Source organism: Vipera berus (assembly GCF_964194415.1).
Source record: "Vipera berus genome assembly, chromosome: 6".
NCBI lineage: Eukaryota > Metazoa > Chordata > Lepidosauria > Squamata > Viperidae > Vipera > Vipera berus.
The window spans coordinates 41,647,728-41,671,779 of NC_138208.1; the positions used below are offsets into that span (position 1 = coordinate 41,647,728).

A 24,052-nucleotide genomic window follows, 5' to 3' on the forward strand; every position below is an offset into this window, starting at 1 on the left:
CCTGAAAAATAGTATGTGAATCACTGTCAGGACCCACCTCAATCCACATCTTAGGAAATAAGAACTCTTGGATGCAAGTTAGTCCAAAAGGAAAATGTTTACTAGGATGGAATCGATTGTGGGAATACAAGACGGAATCTGAGAAAAGTTACATTTCAATCCTATATAAACCATTCCCATTCCAGCCCCTCCCCTCATCCATTTGGTCAGGCTGTCGTCAGTTGGTAGGTGTCAGGTCCTTCCATGGGAAAGGGAACTCTCCTTGGTTTTATGGTTATTGCTTTCCTTTTCAGTTGTAAATGAAGATACAATCCAGACCTGTCTGTCCCCCCTCCCTTCCCCAGTAAAACATCCCCTGTTGTTTGAAAATCGCTTTAGTAACCATCCTCTCCCCCCCCTCGGAGAGATGGCAGAATCCCCAGAAATAGCACGTTGTTCTACCTATACAATTATGAAATGTGATATAAATGGATTCTGACATTCGGCTCTCCTTTCAGAAAAAAGATGAGTCCATCTGTGGGGAAAGAAAACATATAAATGTTAGCCTGGTTTGTTTGGATATTCTGTATGAAACCTCTTAAGCAACTTAGGTGCTTTAACATGGAGTTTGTTAACCCACTCATTTTCTGAGGAGGGGAGGTGTTTCCATGCCACTAAATATTGTATCGTTCCATGGTGTTTTCTGGAATCTAAGATTTCTTTCACTTCAAAATGTTGTTCTCCTTCCACCATGATGGGTGGTGGTGGTGGTGGGATTTTTTCTCGTAGTGGTGATTGTTGTTCTCTCTTTAATAGACTGCAGTGGAAGGTTGGGTGTATTCGTCTAAGATTTTTGGGTAGTTCTAATTCAACTGTTACTGGGTTTATGATTCTTTTAATTGGAAAAGGTCCAATATATTTTGGTCCTAGTTTTTTACAGGGTTGGAGTGATTTCAGGTATTTTGTGGATAGATATACCATCTCTCCTACCCTAAATGGTGTGGGATCGGTTCTTTTTTTGTCTGCCTGTGTCTTGTATGCTTTTCTGGCATCTTCCAACGCTTTCCTAACGATTGGCCATGTATTTTGTAATTGAGCAATCCATTCCTTCAGATCAGGGATAACCGGTTCTTTTGGGGTTAGTTCTGGTATTGGGTTGAAACTCTGGCCTGTAGCTACTTGAAAAGGAGTGTAACCTGTGCTTGAGTGGACTGCATTATTATATGCTACTTCTGCAAAAGGCAGTAGGTCCGTCCAGTCGGACTGCTGAAAATTAATATAGCATCTCAGATATTGTTCAAGTATATTATTAAGTCTTTCAGAAGCTCCGTCTGTCTGAGGATGGTGACTAGATGACAGTCCTTGGGTGGTTCCTAAGAGGGATAAAAATTCTTTCCAAAATGCCGACGTAAATTGCACCCCTCTGTCAGATATGATGCGTTGTGGTACCCCGTGCAATCTGTAAATATGCTGTACAAAAAGTTTTGCTAATGCTTTTGCAGTCGGGATTTTTTGGCAAGGTATGAAATGTACTTGCTTAGAGAACAGATCTGTGACAGTCCAGACTACGGTGTTTCCATTACTTTCTGGCAGTTCTACGATAAAATCCATGGCTATTTCTTTCCATGGGGCTGAGGGGTTTGCCACCGGTTGTAACAGACCTGGCGGTTTCCCTTGCAGTCTTTTGGCCATCGCGCAAATTTGACAGCTACCCACATAGCTTTCTATGTCCTTTTTCATAGATGGCCACCAAAATTGCCTTTTAGTTAAGTGTAAGGTTTTTACAAAGCCAAAGTGTCCTGCTGATTTTGTATCATGGCACAGTTGCATGAAATTGATTCTCTGTGTGGCAGGTATATATAGCTTCTCCCCCACCCATGGCAGTCCATCTTTAATTGTGCACACATGTTTATTTTTCTGGAACCATTCATCACTTTCCAAAGATTTCCTGAATTCTATTCCAGTTTGGCTATCTACCTTCGGCTTCATTTTTTCTTGTGCCCTGGTGGTGACTGGTGCTGCCAGTTGTTGTTCCGGTACAAGTGGTTTAAAGTCAGTAACTCTTGTGCTGTTATATTGGGGCATGCGGGATAATGCATCTGCCAGGAAGTTCTTTCCCCCCAGTAAGTGTTTGAGAGTGAAATTGAATCGGTGAAAATGTTGGGACCAGCGGGCTTGCTTAGGAGTGAGCTTCCTGGGCGTTTTTAGTGCTTCCAAATTTTTGTGGTCTGTCCAGACCTGGAAAGGTATTTTATTTCCTTCTAAAAATTGGTGCCATGTTAGTAATGCCCACCTCAACGAGAATGCCTCTTTTTCCCATATTGGCCAGCGTTGTTCTGTTTCTGTGAGTTTTCTGGATGTGTATGCGCATGGTTGCAATGTCCCCCCATCATTTTCTTGTAATAGTACGGCTCCTACAGCTACATCACTCGCATCTGCCTGTATTACAAAAGGTTTGTCGGGATCTGGGTGTTTTAGGACAGGTTCAGCAGAAAAAAGTCTCTTTAGCCTCTCAAATGCTGCTTGACATTCCATTGACCATTTCAGAGGCTGGCTGGGTTTCACGGGTGACCCCCCCTTCGTTTTCAACAAATTTGTGAGGGGCATGGCTATTTGGCCAAATGCGGGGATGAATTGGCGGTAGAGGTTTGCAAACCCCAGGAAACTTTGCAATTGCTTCCGTGTGCGGGGGGGTGCCCACTCTAGTACTGCCCTGACCTTCTCAGGGTCCATTTCGATGCCCTCTGGAGATATACGATATCCCAGGTAGTCGATTTTTTCCTGATGGAATTCACACTTCGATAATTTAGCATATAAGTGGGCAGCTCGCAACTTCTTCAGGACTGCTCTGACTAGTTTGATATGTTCCTCTTTGGTTTCTGTGAAGATAAGGATGTCATCGAAGTAAACCAGGACCCCCTTATATAGGTGCTCTCTCAGCACGTCATTAATTAATTGCATAAAGACTGCGGGGGCCCCTTGCAGTCCGAATGGCAATACTTTGAATTGATAGCACCCCATTGGGCAGTTGAATGCAGTCTTCCATTCGTCTCCTTCCTTAATCCTAATACGGTAGTATGCTTCCCTCAGGTCTAGTTTGGTAAAAATCTTTCCTTTCGATAGGTGGGATAACATATCCTTCATTAGGGGAAGGGGGTACAGATTACATTCACTAATTGTGTTCAAATTTCTATAGTCCACAACCAAACGAAAGGACCCATCCTTCTTCTCCCTGAACAGAACCGGGGCGGCCACTTTGGGTTTGGCAGGCTCAATAAATCCTCTTTCTAAGTTTTTCTTTATGAATCTCTCCATTTCTGCCATTTCCCTTGGGCTCATGGCATACATCCTGGGTTTTGGGAGTTTTGCCCCAGGTTTGAATTCTATGGTGCAGTCTGTGGGGCGGTGGGGGGGAAGCTCATCTTCTCTTTCCTCACTGAAAACCTCAGTCAGGTCCCTGTATTCCTCCGGTATCTCTGGTAATCCCTTCTCTTTCCCCACTGCTGCTGTCTCCTCCCTCTGGGTTGGGGGGTGCTTTTGGAGTCTAAGTTCTTCTGCCCCCCCTTTGGGAAATTGAGTTCTGCTGTCCTCCAGTTTATCCCGGGGTTCCATTTCTTCAGCCATTCCAGTCCTAGGATCATTGGGCATTCCATGCGTGGGGCCACTATAAACGTTATGTCCTCCTCATGGGGCCCCAGTGATAGGTGGATTGGTAAAGTGGCTAGGGTGGCTGGTCCTCCCCCTGCTATTGTCCCATCTAATTGACTAAAAGAGATTGGTTGTTTTAGCCTCCTCACTGGGATGCTCAATCTCTCCACCAGCGTTGGGCTGATAAGGCAGCGGATGCACCCAGAGTCTATCAGAGCTTTTATTTTGGCTGCTTCAGGCATAGGAGAAGCTAATATAGTCACTGTCTTAAGTATGGGTGGAAGGGGTCCACTTACCAATGGTTCTCCCTCTGAGCTGTCTTCCGAGTTGTCCACCGTCCCTGCGGTGCAGGCCGGAGTCCAGTCCCAGTTCCTGGCAGGAATTGTGGACTCTACAGCCTCTGTCCCCTTCATGGAAGATTCTTTTGTGTTGCCTTGGGGCTTCCCCGGCTTCTTGGAGGATGATGCCTCTGGTTTTCGTGGGGGGGCTTTTGAACGACATTCTGCAGCACGGTGGCCCTCTCTCCCGCAGTTGAAGCAACTTGTTGATTTTTTGGCTGTGGCTGGTGGTTTTTCCCCCTCGCGTGTTTGCTCGGGTGGCAGGCGGCCCCATGGTTTTCCTCTGCGGTGTCTCTTCAGTAAGTCTATTTCCACTTCCTCCGCCAGGATGTACCAGTCGTCGAGGTGGGGTGGGTCTCCTCGAGGCAGGCAAGCATCATACAGGTCGTAGTTCAGACCGTCTTTGAAGTGGCTAAGGAGGATGTCTTCTGGCCAGTTCAGCTTGCTGGCAATGGCTCGGAATTCTTGGGTATAATCAGCCACTGCTCGCCTGCCCTGCCTCACCGTTTTGATTCTCTCCCGGGCCTTACGGTCAGCCAAAGGATCCTCGAACCGTCGCCTCAAAGATGACATGAATCGGTTGAAGTCGTTGAGTTCTGGGGCGTTGGAGTCATGCAAGTTCACCACCCAGTCTGCAGCCGTCCCGTCTAGGGCAGATTGCACAATTCGGATGCGTGTTTTGTCACTGGGGATGTCCCGTCCGTACTCTTCCATGTAGCTGAGGACTTGGGTTAGGAAAAATCCCAGTCGTGATGGCTCCCCCTTGAATTTGACTTCCAGGGGCGGGAGTCTTTGGCTAGAGCGTTGTCTGCGCCGTGGCCGGTATCGCTCCTCATCCTGGTCCCCATCTGTGGTTCTGGGGGGGTGGGTACTGCTGAGGCAGCAATTCCTGTTCCATTGGATGGCCCCGGGGTTTCAGGTGTTGGATCCCCTCCGTTACCTTTCCAGTTGCGTCCCCAGGCGCTGCCTCGGTTGCGATTTTCAGCTCTCTCCTCCCTCAGTGAACTCAGGGTTGCTTTCATCAGATCAATGGCCTTTTCCAGGATCCGCTCCTCCTCGCTGGCGTGCAGGGAACTCTCCATCTCTTGCCTCCATTCCGGTTGGTGGTTACAACGCCTCAGGGTCGTTTCTCCCGAAGCCTTTTCCCACTCACTTTTCCTTCCAACGCCCATCGACCACCGGGGTTTTCGGTCGTACTGCTCCACCGCTTCTTTCCCGGGGGAATATGCTGCTTCAGCTTCCCATTGTCTCTGGGATTCCATTTGGGGGGAAGACTCCCCCTCCATGGGGCTTCCCTCCTCTCTTGCTTCGTCGCCAGACATTTTATTTGTTGCAAAGTCCCCCGGTAAGGTTTTCCCTTCCAGGTTGACTCTTAAAGCTGATTCCGTCTACTGTCAGGACCCACCTCAATCCACATCTTAGGAAATAAGAACTCTTGGATGCAAGTTAGTCCAAAAGGAAAATGTTTACTAGGATGGAATCGATTGTGGGAATACAAGACGGAATCTGAGAAAAGTTACATTTCAATCCTATATAAACCATTCCCATTCCAGCCCCTCCCCTCATCCATTTGGTCAGGCTGTCGTCAGTTGCTAGGTGTCAGGTCCTTCCATGGGAAAGGGAACTCTCCTTGGTTTTATGGTTATTGCTTTCCTTTTCAGTTGTAAATGAAGATACAATCCAGACCTGTCTGTCCCCCCTCCCTTCCCCAGTAAAACATCCCCTGTTGTTTGAAAATCGCTTTAGTAACCATCCTCTCCCCCCCCTCGGAGAGATGGCAGAATCCCCAGAAATAGCACGTTGTTCTACCTATACAATTATGAAATGTGATATAAATGGATTCTGACAATCAGTGTATGTACTGAATGGCATGTCCATTCATTGGAGATGGTTTCCTATCAATAATTTGCAGAACCAACATGAAATGCCTTAAAAAATTTTTCCCCAGATTTCACTCATTCCCATGAAGGCTACACGTTGTGAGCATAGCTGGCTCAGGAATTCTGGGAGTTGAAGTCCACGTGTCATAGAAGAGCCAAGGTTGCCTACCCCTGTTCTATACCCACTCTATACATTTAAGCCCAGCTAAAATTATAGGTTGTTTTCTTCCTTGCTGATAAGTGGGATTTAAATGCAAGTAGTGCAGTTTCATATATGTTTCATATACATAAATCTTACTGAAAGGAATCTAAATGTTTTATTTTAACAGACACTAAGGATGCCTCTTAGTCTGAAATATGCTTGCCCTTCAGAAAGCACATGGAAACTCGCAGTTTCTTCACTCCTTAAAGTTCTCTTGATTGGGTTACCAGTTGCTAGACAGCATGCCTCCTCTGGAAAATTTGACAGTATGTGGCCAGAGTTAGCCAACACTTTGGAAAACTTTTTGTTTACTAAAAGGTAAAGTATAATTGTATAGTTTTGAGGCAATGCAGGGAGGATGAAGTTTAAGTGATTTGAAATAAAATAATTTGAATTTTTCCACATTGTTCCTTTGTATTAAACAATGACAGTGATTTTTGGAGCAGCTGTTTTTGGCTTTTTTAAATCAGTTTTATTTATTTATTTATTTAATTTGTATACCGCCCTTCTCCCGAAGGACTCAGGGTGGTGTACAGGGCAATAAATACCAAAAATACAGAATACAAAAATTAAAAACAGATTAAACCATTGTGCCCGAATACAATAAATTACTTAAAAACAGTAATTAAAACCCCAAACCCATCAGACCAGGCCGGCTTGTTCAAATAAATAAGTTTTTAGATCACGTCGGAAGGAGCGAAGGTCGGGAGCCATCCGGAGCTCAACCGGTAAACGGTTCCAAAGGTCAGGCGTGCCCACAGAGAATGCCCTCCCCCTGGGGGCCACCAGTCGGCATTCTCTGACCGGTGGCACCCTGACGAGGTCCTCTCTGTGGGAGTGCACTGGGCGGAGGGAAGTTGATGCCGGCCGCAGGTGCTCCCTTAGGTTGTAGTTGTAGCTGGGGGTTTTCATCCTATTGCATTATATTAAAATCCCTAAGTAAGAAGGGAAAGATTTCTGCCAATCTCTAACAAGCGTCTTATTGCAGTACTGTAGCTAAAACCTGTCTGATTACCTGAGGGGCTTTCCCATATCAATGCTGTCAGAAAGCTATAAGCGTTATTAGATGAGTTCTGTTATTTCCAAAATATAGACATAAGTCTTTCTCCACAAAAAGTACTAAACAAGATACTATAATGTTCAGTAACATATTATGGATGTGGAACACTAAACTGATCTAGGTAGAGCTCCTAAACTGCCAGTGGACCAGCACATAATGTTCTTCATAAAACTGGCCTCATACCTAACAGAACTGATTTACTCATAGCATAGAAGAGCCTTTACCATGGCAAGGTGTGGTCCATCTTTCAACAGTGCTAAAAGAGAGATACAAAAAAATAATCACCTATCCAAAACAATTGTGACCCTGTGTGGATGAAGAAGTATAAACAAATGAACATTTGCTACTTGCTTGATACAATAACCATGTAAAAGTAACTCTGTTACACAACAAGTAGTAGACTCTCTAGGTTGTCCCACACATTTTTATGCATCTTTTTAATTATCTGACAATACCATGTTAACCAATATTTCCTTCATACAAAATCAGTTAAAAGAGCACCATAAAGCTTGTGTAGTAAAATTAAGAATCATAAAATGTATTTGGAAGGAGCTGTGGTTTTGTCTCCCATAATTTACATAGTGGTTCTATCTTGCTGCTGCAAAGGTTTAATACCATAATAGGTGTGATATGGAAGCCCAGTTTTCACTGTTTTGGTTTGCTTTTTTGCTTTGGGAAAGTAATATGTTTTTAAAACATACTTCCTTCATATTGTAAGTAGTTCTCCATCAGTAAAACTAATAATGAAGTAATTGTGGATTTTTAAACCTTTGATATATTCTGAGGCCCAATTAAAATCACCTTCCTATTAAAATATTTACTATGATGAAGATAATGTTTCTTCAGTATTTTCAAAAGGTTTTCCAATCCCTTAATTAAGGCTATTTTTACTTGCCTTTCAGTGCACCTCCTGATAATCTTTCTATTCAAGAGTTTCAAAGAAATGAAAATATTGATGTTGAAGTGAGTATATATTTCTTAGCATCCAAAAATATTTGCATAACAAAATACTATATAATAATAATTGCTAAATTTGTATAAAATATAGATTTTGCTGTCAATTGTGATATCTGTTTGCAGAAGATTTGTATCTACATACTAAACAAAGTGGCCAACATAATTTCATTTAATTTTACAGTTTGTGACTCAGTCTTGTTATGAGTATTTGCTAAATTACTTTCAAAACCTTATCTTTCATTTGCTATAGGTGGTGCAGCTCATCAGTACAGAGATACTGCCATATGCTAATTTTATTCCCAAGGAATTTGTTAGCCAGATCATGACTATGCTTAATAAAGGTTCAATACATTCCCAGTCCTCTTCATTTACAGGTATGTCAATCAAAAGAATATAAAGATATATATTCAGGCACAAAGTTCAGTGCAAAAGATTTAATATGTTCAACAGTAGTGTGCAATATTCAGATCTAAAACAAAAAAGGGGTGGGCATTGAAGCTGGCATGGGCTGAGTTGTAACTCAGGAATTAATTTTGCTACTTTTTAAAGACATAATTTTAGCTATTCTTTTTTATGACCTGATGATTACAACAACATGGACGTCCTCTTTCTAGTGTATTGGGTTCAGAAAAAAATAGGTTTGAATTAAGGAAACATTAAGGTGGCTGACATGTAATCACATAACTTATTAAAAGTGTGCCTTTTCCTATGTTCACATAGCAGCCATATTTTTTAAAAATATTCACAATCCCAATAGTTTTAATGACTGTTCTTAAAAATTAAGTATATATAAATATATATTTCTACTTGTAGGTAAAACTTAACAAATTGAGAAATCAATGGGCCCTTTCTTTGTACAGTAACATGTCTGACAATGTAGTTACTGAATACTCTGAATAAATACTTTAATTAGCAAATATATAGTGATATAGGATTGATTAAATATGTGATTTCTACTTCTGTGTTGAATTATCTTTATTTCCCAAAGGAAGGTAGGAAGCAAACTGATAGAATTAAGTCATGTTTAAGTCTCACCATTATTACAGAAATTATTTATATCTCATTTAAGCTATTGGTTTAAAAAAAAACTTGATACCCCACTAGTTTCTTTGGAATGCTTCCTGTTAATAGAAAAAAAATGATTCTCTACTTGACAATTTAAATCATTAAAAATGTAGATATGGCTGAAGTTGACTGATCAGATTTGTGTTAATCCTTTCATATACATTTTTATATTATGCCTGTTATACTTTGCTCTGATTAATTTTCATTATGGATATTTTGTCTTTCTTTATGTGTCCTACTATTCATTCCACTAACTACTTTTAAAATAAATTCTTAAAACAAGGATGGCTTTTGAATTTGACAGAGGCAGAGATTGATATTCGTATGAGAGAGGAATTTTCCAAGATGTGTTTTGAAACACTGCTTCAGTTTTCATTCAGTAACAAAGTAACAACTCCTCAAGAAGGCTATATTTCACGAATGGCACTTTCTGTTCTATTAAAACGATCTCAAGATGTACTTTATCGTTACATAGAAGATGAAAGATTAAGTGGCAAGTGTCCACTTCCAAGGTATGTTCATTTACTTAATCTCACCCATTAGTGATCAGTTAATTTTAGACCCTAGAATTAATGTTCATGTAGGGTTCTTTTAAGCAAACATGTATTGCACAATAACAAAATGATTTGCTAACTCTGGTTTTAAAGAAAGAAATATTTTCAGAATATACCATCATGATTATAAGAGTAGACTTTGCTTCCACTTCTAAATAAATTTATTTGACAGTAATAAGCACACAAAGAATTTCATACTTTTAAAATAAACTAAAAGAAAAAGAACATGTGTAAATTTGTACGTATCTTGCCAGACACTCTGGATATAAATGTTCCAAAAGCAAAGAAGAGAAGAATGTTATAGCAAATGGCACATTGTTCCAGTTCTTTTTGCAAGCCCTGAACTTGTAAAGTCCTGCCTTACTGGCCCCATTGAGCTTTGTAAACTCAATTATTGATGGAATTCCAATCAATGCCTTCTAGCCCTTAGATTTATATAAAAGCTCTGTAGGTAAAAGATGGCTATGACTATGGCTGGACAGCTGAAAATGTTTGCTATTTGCTATATTTTAATTATATATAAACACTAAGTTAAAGTTGGGTTTGATTATCTTGTTCTATTCATTAGTTCAGCTATTATAATTTTCTAGTATATGATACTAAGAGCTAAGAATTTAAAATTTCTGGGGGAAAAGTTTGTGTTTTGCAGTAACAATATTTTGGTTACAATAGTCTCTTTCTTGCTGTTTCATTACATTAAAAATATTACTCCAATAAGTAATCACCTAGGCAATAGTTCTGTATAATATTTGGCTGAGATTTCTTTTTTTAGCTAAACAAAGTTTTAATTTGATTTACTTAAAATTAGAATTTAGAAGAAAGATGCTTAAATCTGTGAATGATTCTAATGTTTCTATGAATAGGGTTGGCAAAAAAATCACATGCACAGTAATCCTTAGATTGCACATTTTGAAATTAATATGGGCAACTATCCAAAGAGTATCCATTTGCATTCCCCCTCACTTTGGACAATAGATTCTTAGATTCTAACAGAAGAAGATTGGATTACAAATTTTGATTTACATGGTGGATTACAATGTATGACTAAAAGATAAAGATGAGCACCCCAAAGTAACTTCTGCTCCCTCCTCTGCTTCTGCAAGTGCAGGTTATCAGAGATCAATTGATACAATGCTCCAACAAGAAAAGGCTAACAACTTCCAGAAGGAAACACAAGCAACACTACAAGCAATCCAAGAGACAATTGCTATTCACATGGCAGCTACGAGAAATCATGAGGAGATGAAAAGTAATCTTGATAAAATGAATCAAAAAAATTAATAACATGGATCTCAATTTGAAAAATTTAAACAGATGGTCACAAAAAATCAACAAAGAATTCAAAAAATGGAAGATAAATCAAGTGAGGTTGACCAGAAATTAGAAAAGTTAAAAGATGAAAACCAGTCATTGATGCAAATAAATGGAGAATTAGAAGACTCGATAGCCGTCATGGAAATGGAAAAGGCTTCTTAAGATTTCAAAATATAATGGAAGACAAGGAAGAGGACCTTCTAGACCTGATAACAGAATTATTGGCAGACGCATTAGAAATTGGGAAACAGAAAATGGAACGAGAATTGGATCAGATCTACCGAGTCAATTCAAACTATGCTAGAAGAAATAAAGTTCCTAGAGAAGTACACATTAGATTTCTTAAAAGAGCCATAAGAGATGAAATTTTGAAAAGAGTAAGAGATGAACCTTTGAAATACAAAGAAATTGTAGTTCTCAAACAAATCCCTAGGACAGGGCTTTTCAACCAGTGGTACAGGTACCACCTGTGGTATATTGGCACCTGGCAGGCGGTACGCGACCATCCTAGAAAAGTGGTAGTGGGGAAGGGGAATGAGCTGAACTGGTTGCAGCACTGCATAAGCCTGAGTGAGAGACGGTTGGAGCTGCAGGGCTGTCAGGGCTCAGCGAAAGCACCAGGATCAGCGCCAGGCTCCAGCTGGAGCTCGGCGCTGATCCTGGCACTTCTGAGCCCAGAAGAAGCGCCGATCAGCTGGAATGTTGCAGCATCTCCAGGGTCTTGTGATTTACATTCAGATGCTTGGCAACGGATTCATATTTATGATGGTCACATTGTCCCTGGGTCAGGTGAAGTGACCAAAACCTGCTGCAACTACCCAGCAGATGGGGGGAATAAAAACCAAACACCCCCCCACCCCTGCTGCCAATCCTCAACAGAAATGCTCACAACGATGAAAACCTCGGACAGGAGGAAGACCACCGCTGGACAGGCAGGCAGGTGTCTTGCTCAGATGTGGCTTGGGAGGCACTTTTTTCAGTGCCACTGTAACTTCAGTCACTAAGCAAACTGTTGTAAGTCGAGGACTACCTATACTTCATCACTTTTTTCCTTTTGGGGGGGCAGGGTCATCCAAGTTTTTGACACCTTGCTAGGCGACTGGTGGTACTCGGATTTCAGTGAATTTCAGATAATTTATTATGACATGAAAAGATATAGATTGGACATGCCACTTAAAGCAATGGAATTCTATGATAAACACAAAGTGTTTATGGAAGGTGGTGATTTTGAATCTGGTACAATGAGAGAAACAAAGAAACAGGAAGTGATAGCCAAAGAAGGAGCAACTAAACCAAGAGAGGAAGAAGAAATTAAAATTACATATACAGAAGAAGGGGCAAGACCAAGAGAAGAGTCAGATAAGATCTTCTAGAAGATTAAGACCTAGATATAATTGAAAGAGATGGAGAAGGAAAGTGGGATCCTGTCTATGAATATAAATGGACTGAATTCTCCCTCAGAAAGGAAAAAAAATTACACAACTACAAAAATTGAAAATATAGTTTGCCTCCAAGAAACACATATTAAGAGACAACACCATAAATTGTTAGAACAACCAAAAATTGGTAAACTCCATTTTGCATTAGCATAACAAGAGAAAAGAGGAATAGCCCTATATATTAAAGAAACTATGAACCCTAAACAAATTTATGTGGATGAAGAGGGAAGAATATTAATGGTGGAAATAATGGTGGACCAAAAACAGATACTGATGGTAGCAATATATGCACCAAATGATAAACAAGAACAATTTTACCAAAAACTATATAAAAAAATATTAGAATTGGACTATCAAAATTTTTGTATAATGGGAGACTTCAGTGCAATAATAGATGGAACTTTGGACTATAAAAGCACTAAACAAGGGAAGAAAGGAAGAAATATATTACCTAAAGCATTTTTTAAAATGGCAGAAGAACTCTGTATTTAAGACATATGGACATCCTCGGAACTTAGCGCAATGATACAAGAAATAGGGATAGAAACTAATATCTGGGCAGATCACAATCCAATAAAGATGACTTGGCGAGGAGCCAAGAAAAAATTAAGATGGTCCTTGAACAAATCTATATTGAAAGAAAAAGAATTTATACAACTAATGACAAAGGAAATGGGGTTCTTTTTAAAAATAAATAAGAAAGAAGAGACGTTGCTTCAAAATGTGTGGGACATAGTTAAAGCATATTTCAGAGAGCTGGCTATAACCTATACTGCTAAAAAGAATAAAGAAAGAAAACAACAACAATTAAAGTTGAAGGAAAAATTTAGAAAATTAGAATTAGAACTACAAATAGACCCACAAAAGAAAATACTTAAAAAAGCAAATGGAGATAATAAAACATAAACTAAACTTAGCAGAGGCGGAAATAATGGCTCAACAGATTAAAAAGGCTAAACAGAACTTTTTTGAAAATGTCAATAAACCGGGGAGATGGTTAGCATATAGATTGAAAAACGAAAAAGAGAAAAAAACTGATAAACAAAGACAGATAAAAAATAACTTAAGAATGATCCTAGATGTTTTAGAGTACTATGAATTCATCCAGGGAAACAGATGGCTTTAATATTTCTAGATGCACAGAAAGCATTCGACAACGTAAATTGGCAATTTATGTTCCAGCAATTATAGGAAATGGATTTTGGAGAAAAATTTACAAATGTAATCAAAACAATTTATCATAAACAAACAGCTATAATAATTGTAAATGGAGATTTTACAGATTTTACATTAAAAAAGGCACAAGACAGGGATGTCCACTATCTCCACTATTATTTATATTAACATGAAGTATTGACTAGAAACATCAGGCAAGATATAGAAATTAAAGGACTGGAGATAAAAGATGAAAAATACAAACTACAAGCATTTGCAGATGACTTGGTTTTCATATTAGAAGACAGCAGGGTTGAAAATAAACAGAGAAAAGATTAAAGTGCTAACTAAAAATCTAACTGAAAAACAAAAAACCTAATTAGCAAAAAAACCAAATCTTTAAATAGTTAAAAAAGTTAAATACTTGGGAATTTATTTAATAGCAAGATGTGGAACAATAAAAGAAGACAACTATTGTAAGATTATTAAAACAAATAAAATTGGATCTGGAAAAGTGGAAAAAATTACAACTTTCAACGCTGGGGAGAATAGCAATAGTGAAAATGAATATCTTACCAAAAATACTCTTTTTATTTCAAACAATACCTATAAGACTGGGAAAAAGCTTTTTTGATGAACTAAATAAAACAATACTGAAATTTATCTGGCAAGGAAAAAAAGCTAGAATTAGACTGAAGAAGTTACAAGAAGTGAAAGAAAGTGGAGGACTTGGACTGCCGGACTGGACACTATACTACCAAGCAACTATATTAACATGGCTAAAAGAGTGGATAATTCTTAGAGTTAAAAGAATATTATACCTAGAGGGGCATAACCTACAACTTGGATGGCATGCCTTTCTGTGGTATGGGAAGAATAAAATACATAGATACTTTCAAAACCATTTTATAAGAAATGCACTTCTTCTAGAATGGGAAAAAATAAAAGCAAAAATCTATATTAAAATACCTGGATGGCTTTCAGCAATGGAAGCATTTGCTTACCCAAATTTAATTAACTATGAGAAAGTTGTGACCTATAAAGATATTTTGGACAATGAAGGGAAACTGAAAGACAGACAAGACTGACAAGAACAAGGTATTGATCTATCATAATGGCCACACTTGCAAATTCAAATGAGATATGAAAGAGATGCTAAATCAATGGGATTTTATAAAGAACAGACAGAATTTGACCAGATGCTGTTAAAAACAGATGAGAAATTGATTAAGAAGCTCTATAAATATTTGTTAATCTTAAAGATGGAAAAGGAACAAGTAAAAGAAGCAATGATAACATGAGCAAAGAACTTTGGACATGATATACAATTAGAAAACTGGCAAAGGTTATGGGAAAGAAATGCTAAATTAACCAAAGCAGTGGCTTAGAAAGAAAACTTATACAAAATGTTTTACAGATGGCATCTAATACTGGTGACATTAGCGAAAATGTTTAAAAGTACATCAAACAAGTGTTGGAAATGTAAACAAAAACCAATTACTTATTATTATATCTGATGGTTATGCCCTAAAGGTAAAAGATTTTGGTCAAAAATACACATATGGTTGGAAAAAATGACTAAAAAACATATAGATTTCAAGCCAGAACTGTTTCCGTTAGGCATAATAGGAGTGTTGTGATTCAGGGTCAGCCTGTGGGTTCGGCATTTGGGTCGGACGATTCAGAGGAGGAGGTGGGGGGTGTTGGAGAGGTTGCTGAGGGGTTTGGAGAGCTCCAACCTGGTTACGACGCAGACCCAGCTGTGTGAGCCTGACAGCGTGGATGAAGATGACCCACAGCTGGCCCTGTTCAAGGACGCCCGACGCAGGAGGCAGTCAATCAGGAGTAAACAGAGGAAGGCAATGGGGCACCTCGGAAGGAGGCAGAGAGAAGCCACGCCCTGAACTGTTTAAAAGGGGGATGCGTGGGAGGGCTGGTTTGCTGAAGGCAACCGTTTGAATAGTTCCTGTTTCATGGTTCGTGTCTTGTTTTGCTCTATTTGCTTTTGTGTTCATAAATTTGGCAGGCTTAGTTCCAGCCTCTTGCCTTCTTGTAAAAGGCGTTGTCCCTGCCTTATCTGCAGGGCCGGTAGTAGGCTGGTACAGAACAGTTTGCCTTCAGCCTCCCACCCCTTACTATTATTATGGAGCAGCTACGTGCTGAGAATGCCCAGCTCGCCCAGCAACTCACTTTGTTGGCAGCTCAGGTGGCTCAATTGCAAGCTCAGGTCCATGCTGCACCCCCACCATCACCCCCACCCAGGAGAAAATGCCAAGTTGCGATGCCGGATAAATTTACTGGCAATCCAGAACTGTTTCCTGCTTTCCTGGGACAATGCCAGCTCTTTATCAGCGTGAGAGCAGCTGATTTCCCCACTGACCGGGATAAGGTGGGGTTTGTGTTAAGCCTTCTTTCGGGTGATGCATCTCGTTGGGGCACGCCTCTGCTGGCTCAACCTAGTCCATTGTTGGACAACTTTGTGGGGTTTTGTGATCATATGCATCTGATGTATGAGGACCCTATAAAGATGCAGACTGCTACTCGACACCTGATAGCTCTGAGGCAGGGTCAATGCCCCCTACAGGGCTATATCAGCGATTTTCGGCTGCTTAGCCAGGATTCCGCCTGGAATGAGGCTGTGCTTGTGGATGCCTTCCAGGATGGATTGTCGGAGGAGATGTTGGATGAGCTGGCCCGTGTGGATATTCCCTCAGACCTGAATGGGCTGATCCATCGCTGCCTGCGGATCGATGCTCGGTTGCAGCAGCGAAGGAGTCGCCATGCCACCCCACAGACCCCTGCAGCCCCTGTTGTGCGTGAGCCCCCAGTTCAAAGGGAGGAGCCAATGGAGCTGGGTGCCGCCAGGTCTCGTCTATCGGTGACTGAAATGAACAGACGACGATCGGGGGGGGTTGTGTTTTTACTGCGGGGACCCTGGGCATTTGGCTGCTTTTTGCCCAAAGAAGCGACAGCAGGCATCAGTGACCGAGTCTGCCCCGAGAAAGTCCCCTACTTTTCTGTCGGGAAACGCCCCGAGCCCGATCTAGACGGTGTGATAGATCGGGCGTCCCACAACAACACTGAGCGATATCTTTCCGATGCTGCCTGTGGACCTCCACGGCATCTGATATTGGAGGCACGTCTGATCCTTCCTGGCAAGCCAGAGGGGATTCCAGTCCATGCCTTAATTGACTCTGGGGCCACCACAAATTTTATGGACTCAGCATTTGTGGCCAAATGGGCTGTTCCCCAGTGCCCAGTGGATCCGCCCATGTTAGTGGAGACTATCGTTGGTCGAGTGCTCCTGTCTGGGCCAATTACGGCCGCCACGCAACCATTATGTATTTTATTTATTTTATTTTAATTCCATTTATATCCCGCCCTTCTCCAAAGACTCAGGGCGGCTTACAAGCTTGGCCATCAGTTCCCATGTGGAGGCCATCCAGTTCTATATCACCTCAGATCTGCATTTCCCTGTGGTCTTGGGACTGGCGTGGCTCCGGGCGCATGACCCACAGATCTACTGGTCACAGAACCTGGTCACCTTCCCAAGCTTGCAGTGCGTGAACCACTCCCGCCATATCTGTGCCGGCCAGGTGGAGGGTTCCCCAGGGGTTTCCTTGCCTCCTGAACTGTCCAACTTTGCTGATGTGTTCAGCGAGACAGAGGCGGATCAATTACCCCCGCACAGGCCCTATGACTGTTTCATCCGGCCCTCGTCCTCGCCAGTGTCTGCACCCATGCTCTTCGTCAAAAAGAAGTCTGGCGAATTGCGGCTTTCCTGCAATTATAGGAAACTCAACGCCATCACAGTGCGCAATTGTTACCCACTGCCCCTCATCCCCGAACTCTTGGACCGACTCCGGGAGGCTAAGATCTTCACGAAACTGGACCTGCGTGGAGCTTACAACCTCGTCAGGGTTCGGCCGGGTGATGAGTGGAAGACGGCGTTTGGTACTCGCTATGGACATTTTGAGTACACGGTGATGCCGTTTGGCCTGACCAACGCCCCCGCTGTGTTTCAGCATTTCATGAATGACATTTTCCGGGATTTGTTGGATCAGTTTGTCGTGATCTACTTGGATGACATCCTGATCTACTCCCCGTCACGTGAGGTGCACCATCAGCATCTCCATCAGGTCCTGCAGCGACTCCGAGAACATCGGCTGTTTGCCAAGTTGGAGAAGTGCCAGTTCTACCGGGTGACCATCGATTTCCTGGGTCACCGCATTTCTCCTGAGGGCATCGCCATGGAGCCGAGTAAGGTTGAGTCTTTGCAGAGTTGGCAACCCCCACGTCGTGTGAAGGATGTTCAGTGACTTCTTGGGTTCGCCAACTATTACCGAGCTTTCATCCCTGGGTTTGCTGCTTTGACAGCCCCCCTCACCCGGCTCCTGCAGAAGAAGACTCGGTTTCAGTGGAACGCTCCAGAACAACGGGCTTTCCAGACTTTGAAGGAAGCCTTCATGAAGGAGCCCATCTTGAAGCATCCTGACCCGCAAGGGCCATTTGTCGTGGAGGCGGACGCCTCTGACATTGCCATTGGGGCGGTGTTACTCCAGGCAACGACGCCCCACAATACCCTCTTCCCTTGCGCGTACCATTCACGAAAACTGAACCCTTTGGAGCGCAATTATACAATCTGGGAGAAGGAGCTGCTGGCCATCAAAGTGGCGTTCGAGGCCTGGAGGCATCATCTGGAGGGAGCGCGGCATCAAATCGAGGTCCGGACGGACCATAAGAATTTGGAAAGCCTGCAGACCGCTCAGAATTTGAACCAACGCCAGATCCGGTGGTCTCTTTTCTTTGCGAGGTTCGACTTCCGAGTTCGGTACATACCTAGCGGACACAATCAAAGAGCGGATGCTCTGTCTAGGAAGCCCGAATATTCCCGAGTGGAAGACAAGCTTCTGCCCAGGACAGTGATCCCCGTCGAGTCTTTTGCTGCGGTGCGGGAGCCGGTTGATATGCGGGCTCGGATCCGGGAGGCACAGCAGCAGGAGGTGTGGGTGGCTCAGCGGAAGGAGGAGGTGGGGCCAGATTCTCCTTGGACGGTCACGGATGGACTCTTGTATTATCGTGACCGGCTCTACGTTCCGGGAGGGCCACTCAGGGGACTCATCCTCAGCCAGTGTCACGATAACCCGGTGGCGGGGCATTTTGGCCTGTTCAAGACCCTGAACCTGGTCTCCCGTAGCTTCTGGTGGCCCCGAGTCCGACGCGACGTCCAGTCCTATGTCACCTCCTGCATCCCATGCAGGCAGGCCAATCAGCGACAGGGGCCCCGCCTGGATTACTGCAGCCCTTGCCGACACCCAAAAGACCCTGGGGGGAGATTGGGTCTGGTTGTCCACCAGGAACCTACCGTCAACACGGCCGGTGAGAAAGTTAGATCACCGATATTTAGGACCGTTCCCAGTCGAGTCTGTCATCAATCCGGTTGCCTATCGCTTAACTCTGCCACGTTCCCTGCGCGTGCACCCAGTTTTTCATCGGTCTCTGTTGGTCCCCGAGCAACCGGCCTGTCCACTCCGCCGAGCGGAACCTCCCCCATCAGGACCTCGTGATGGAGACAGCACCCCCGAGTACGAGGTCGCCAGCATCAGGGACTCCTGTTGGCTGAAAGGTCGTTTCCAGTACCTGATTGAATGGAAAGGCTACGGACCAGAGGAGTTCACCTGGGAAGACGCGACCGCTGTTCATGCCCCTGCTTTGGTGACCGCTTTTCATGAACAATTTCCATCCCAACTGCATCCGGATCGGCAGACCCGGGGGAAGGGCCCTGCGGTGCGGGATAGTGTTGTGATTCAGGGTCAGCCTGTGGGTTCAGCATTTGCGTCGGACAATTCAGAGGAGGAGGGGGGGTGTTGGAGAGGTTGCTGAGAGGGTTGGAGAGCTTGCTGATGAGAGCCCTCAGCCAGGCCCCTCCCACCTGTTTACGACGCAGACCGAGCTGTGTGAGCCTGACAGCGTGGATGAAGCTGGCCCTGTTCAAGGACGCCCGACGCAGGAGGCAGTCAATCAGGAGTAAGCAGAGGAAGGCAATGGGGCACCTCGGAAGGAGGCAAAGAGAAGCCACGCCCTGAACTTTTTAAAAGGGGAATGCGTGGGAGGGCTGGTTTGCTGAAGGCAACCGTTTGAATAGTTCCTGTTTCATGGTTCGTGTCTTGTTTTGCTCTATTTGCTTTTGTGTTCATAAATTTGGCAGGCTTAGTTCCAGCCTCTTGCCTTCTTGTAAAAGGGGTTGTCCCTGCCTTATCTGCAGGGCCGGTAGTAGGCTGGTACAGAACAAGGAGGAAACTACGAGAAAGATTATATATATTTAATTTTACATGTATTAACTGCAGCAAGAATTGTATTTGCTCAATATTGGAAAAATGAAAACTTATCAACGGAAGAAGAACTAATTAAGAAAATTTTAGTTTGTGCCCAAATGGACAGATTGACATTAAAGATAAAAGAGAAAGAAGACTCAGTGTACTTTAGAATATGGGACAATTTTTACCAATTGCTAGAAAAGCAAATTAGAGAGAAGGGAACATGATATGTACTATGTAACATTGAATATATACTAGTAAGAAGAAGACTATTGAGCGATTAACTAACATATGATAATATAGAAATTAACTCTTACTTATTGTTTTTTAAATACATGAATCCAGACAATATGCTGTTTGCTAAATATTAAGAATGTTTTTAAAAAAATCTTAACCCTAACTCTAACCCTACAAAAATTAATAAAATATATACAAAAAAACAGATTTTGAAATGCCTATACTGTAATTTTAGGGATTTCTTTCTTAAGATAGAACAGCTTAAAAACTCAGTATCTGAAAGAAAAATAAACAATTCAGCAACAACCTCTTGCTTCATCATTATTTACATAGCCAGGGTTCAAAATTTCTAGAAACAAATAGGATCTGCAATAAAATGTCACCATTGCATACCCCAACCCACCCCAGGTATTTCTGTCCTTCAAAATATACACCAAGCTGAGCATACTAAGAATACCTTATGGTGAGAAGGAAGGAATTTACTTCAGTTGTTCTGCAAAGCTTGGGCTCCCCTTCCTTCCCAGTATATTCAGGTCTTGCCATTGTCAGCAGGCGTGTTTTGACTACATACTATGGACAGTACTTGCTCAAATAATTGTTAGTATGCATAATGAAAACAAAACTATACTTACAGTGGAACAAAAAAGTATTTAGTCAGCCACCAATTGTGCAAATTCTCCCACTTAAAAAGATGAGAGAGGCCTGTAATTTTCATCATAGGTATACCTCAACTATGAGAGACAAAATGGGGGGAAACAATCCAAGAAATCACGTTGTAGGATTTCTAACGAATTTATTTGCAAATTATGGTGGAAAATAAATATTTGGTCAATAACAAAAGTTCATCTCAATACTTTGTTACCGTATTTTCCGGCGTATAAGACGACTTTTTAACCCATGAAAATCTTCTCAAAAGTTGGGGGGGCCGTCTTATACGCCCAGTCGTCTTATACGCCGGAAAATACTATTCACCTCTCTGATCTTTTCCTCTTTTCTGCTGGACGGTGGGATCGCTGGGTGAATGGAGGTAGGCGATGGCGACCCGTGGTTAAGATGGCGAAGGGGTGATGGAGGGCAAACTCTTGTCAGCTCCTGGGGCGGCTACTGCAGCCGCCGCCATTGCTCTCTCTAGGACTGGCCATGCTGGCGCTTCCAATGCTGGCTGTCAGGTCCCCGACGAGAGGAGGGGCAGGCGGTCCCCAGAGGCGCGCTGCTCAACAGTAGGAAGGGAGCATCTTTGCACCCGCCGAGGCACCGCCTGACCCGCGCCGACCAGAAGAATCGCCCGGTCACGGAGTGCGGAACTGAGAGCAGCAGCGCACCAGGCGAGAGAGCTCAGGGGAAAGAAGGCAAGGCGCCCCTTTGGCGGGGAAGGAGCAAAGCTGGGCCAATCACAGAGTAGGCGGAGCAGGGAAACGTTACGGGAGGAAAGGGAGTGGAATTTAAAAGGCGAGGCAGGCGGGACGTGGGCGTGGAGACGTTCCATTAGAAATAATGGAGGAGGGTCCGGGCGCTTTCCCGGATCGGAACGTGTGAACTGAGGGTGCCACCACAGTCCTCATGTTTCCCAGGGTTGCCCGTCATGCCAGAGGCATTCCCTATAGCCCCAGATTCTTTAGGTCCCCACATTCCTTAATTTGGGCGAATTTTGTCCGTGCTCCGTGGAGAAACATTAATACGCAAAAGCCGTTTGTTTAACCGCGCAAAACTTGGGGGAAACCTTGGTATTTGGGAACAGAAAGCCTTAAGACTTTTCATTTCTGTTTTATGCACGGGCTGGGAGGGTCACAAAGTTTACCTCTTTTATTTTAGCAACACTGTGGCACTTACTAACGCTAAACAAATTGTTAATATGCAGATTGTGTGCCAGGAAGTGAAATATTGAGTTATTAGCCCAAACCCTATAATTTAACAAGAAAAGTAGGGGGTCATCTTATACGCCCAGTCGTCTTATGCGCCAAAAATATGGTATATACCCTTTGTTGGCAATGACAGAGGTCAAACGTTTTCTGTAAGTCTTCACAAGGTTTGCACACACTGTTGCTGGTATTTTGGCCCATTCCTCCATGCAGATCTCCTCTAGAGCAGTGATGTTTTGGGGCTGTCGCTGGGCAACACGGACTTTCAACTCCTTCCAAATGTTTTCTATGGGGTTGAGATCTGGAGACTGGCTAGGCCACTCCAGGACCTTGAAATGCTTCTTACAAAGCCACTCCTTCGTTGCACGGGCAGTGTGTTTGGGATCATTTTCATGCTGAAAGACCAAGCCACATTTCATCTTCAATGCCCTTGCTGATGGAAGGAGGTTTTCACTCAAAATCTCACGATACATGGCCCCATTCATTCTTTCCTTTACACGGATCACTCATCCTTGTCCCTTTGCAGAAAAACAGCCCCAAAGCATGATGTTTCCACCCCCATGCTTCACAGTAGGTATGGTGTTCTTTGGATGCAACTCAACATTCTTTCTCCTCCAAACACGACAAGTTGACTTTTTACCAAAAAGTTCTACTTTTGTTTCATCTGACCATATGACATTCTCCCAATCCTGTTCTGGATCATCCAAATGCTCTCTAGCAAACTTCAGACGGGCCCGGATATGTACTGGCTTAAGCAGGGGTACACATCTGGCACTGCAGGATTTGAGTCCCTGGCGGCGTAGTGTGTTACTGATGGTAGCCTTTGTTACTTTGGTCCCAGCTCTCTGCAGGTCATTCACTAGGTCCCCCCGTGTGGTTCTGGGATTTTTGCTCACCGTTCTTGTGATCATTTTGACCCCACGGGGTGAGATCTTGCGTGGAGCCCCAAAACGAGGGAGATTATCAGTGGTCTTGTATGTCTTCCATTTTCTAATAATTGCTCCCACAGTTGATTTCTTCACACCAAGCTGCTTGCCTATTGCAAATTCAGTCTTCCCAGCATGGTGCAGGTCTACAATTTTGTTTCTGGTGTCCTTCGACAGCTTTTTGGTCTTGGCCATAGTGGAGTTTGGAGTGTGACTGTTTGAGGTTGTGGACTGGTGTCTTTTATACTGACAACAAGTTCAACCAGGTGCCATTCATACAGGTAACGAGTGGAGGACAGAGGAGCCTCTTAAAGAAGAAGTTACAGGTCTGTGAGAGCCAGAAATCTTGCTTGTTTGTAGGTGACCAAATACTTATTTTACCGAGGAATGTACGAATTAATTCATTAGAAATCCTACAATGTGATTTCCTGGATTCTTCCCCCCCATTTTGTCTCTCATAGTTGAGGTATACCTATGATGAAAATTACAGGCCTCTCTCATCTTTTTAAGTGGGAGAACTTGCACAATTGGTGGCTGACTAAATACTTTTTTGTCCCACTGTATCTAGTCTTATTTTCCACTACTTTATTGAAGATACTTTAATTAGATTCTCAGAAATGACCAATATTCTGGAAATAAATCTAGTAATACTTTGAGAAAAGTATAGATAAATACAAGGCTTTTATTTTAATTAAAGTGCAGTAAGAAATATAAAGAAATGACAAAAGTGTCTTTTACAAAATAAGTGTAATCAGATTTTAATTATAACTTTCAGGAATTTTAACATCAAGTCTTATTTTTCATTCCTACTTTAGGCAACAAGTTACAGAAATAATATTTGTGTTAAAAGCTGTCAGTACTCTCATAGATTCTCTTAAAAAAACTCAGCCAGAAAACGGTAAGTAATATTTTCTTATAGGGTATCAACTTTTCCTTTTAATTATAGTTTTGTAAGATAAAGACAGACTGTTAAATTTGGCTCTGATAGTGTAAATCTGACATTGTAAAGACTTTCACAATGAGTCATAATTTGCAGTTATTAAGACATAAATGCTTTAAAATAAAGTTATATAAGTTAGCAATTTTGTTCCTACTGCAGTATGTATCTACTATGAATTTTTG

At 42.6% G+C, this 24,052-nt stretch overlaps 1 protein-coding gene across 6 annotated transcripts in view; it reads left to right on the top strand.

Moving 5' to 3' along the window:
- The window catches only part of MON2 (MON2 homolog, regulator of endosome-to-Golgi trafficking), a 110,803-nt gene that overhangs the window by 83,168 nt on the left and 3,583 nt on the right, over window positions 1-24,052 (top strand). For 4 of the 6 annotated variants that reach the window (XM_081331627.1, XM_081331629.1, XM_081331628.1 and 1 more), the window contains 5 exons: window positions 6,175-6,365; window positions 8,010-8,070; window positions 8,315-8,438; window positions 9,434-9,641; window positions 23,746-23,828. In XM_081331627.1, coding sequence (XP_081187753.1) covers window positions 6,175-6,365; window positions 8,010-8,070; window positions 8,315-8,438; window positions 9,434-9,641; window positions 23,746-23,828 — 667 coding nt within the window. Of the gene's footprint in view, window positions 1-6,174; window positions 6,366-8,009; window positions 8,071-8,314; window positions 8,439-9,433; window positions 9,642-10,791; window positions 10,933-23,745; window positions 23,829-24,052 lie in introns of those variants that run through there. The other 2 variants (XR_014026975.1, XR_014026976.1) reach the window with 2 other exon arrangements.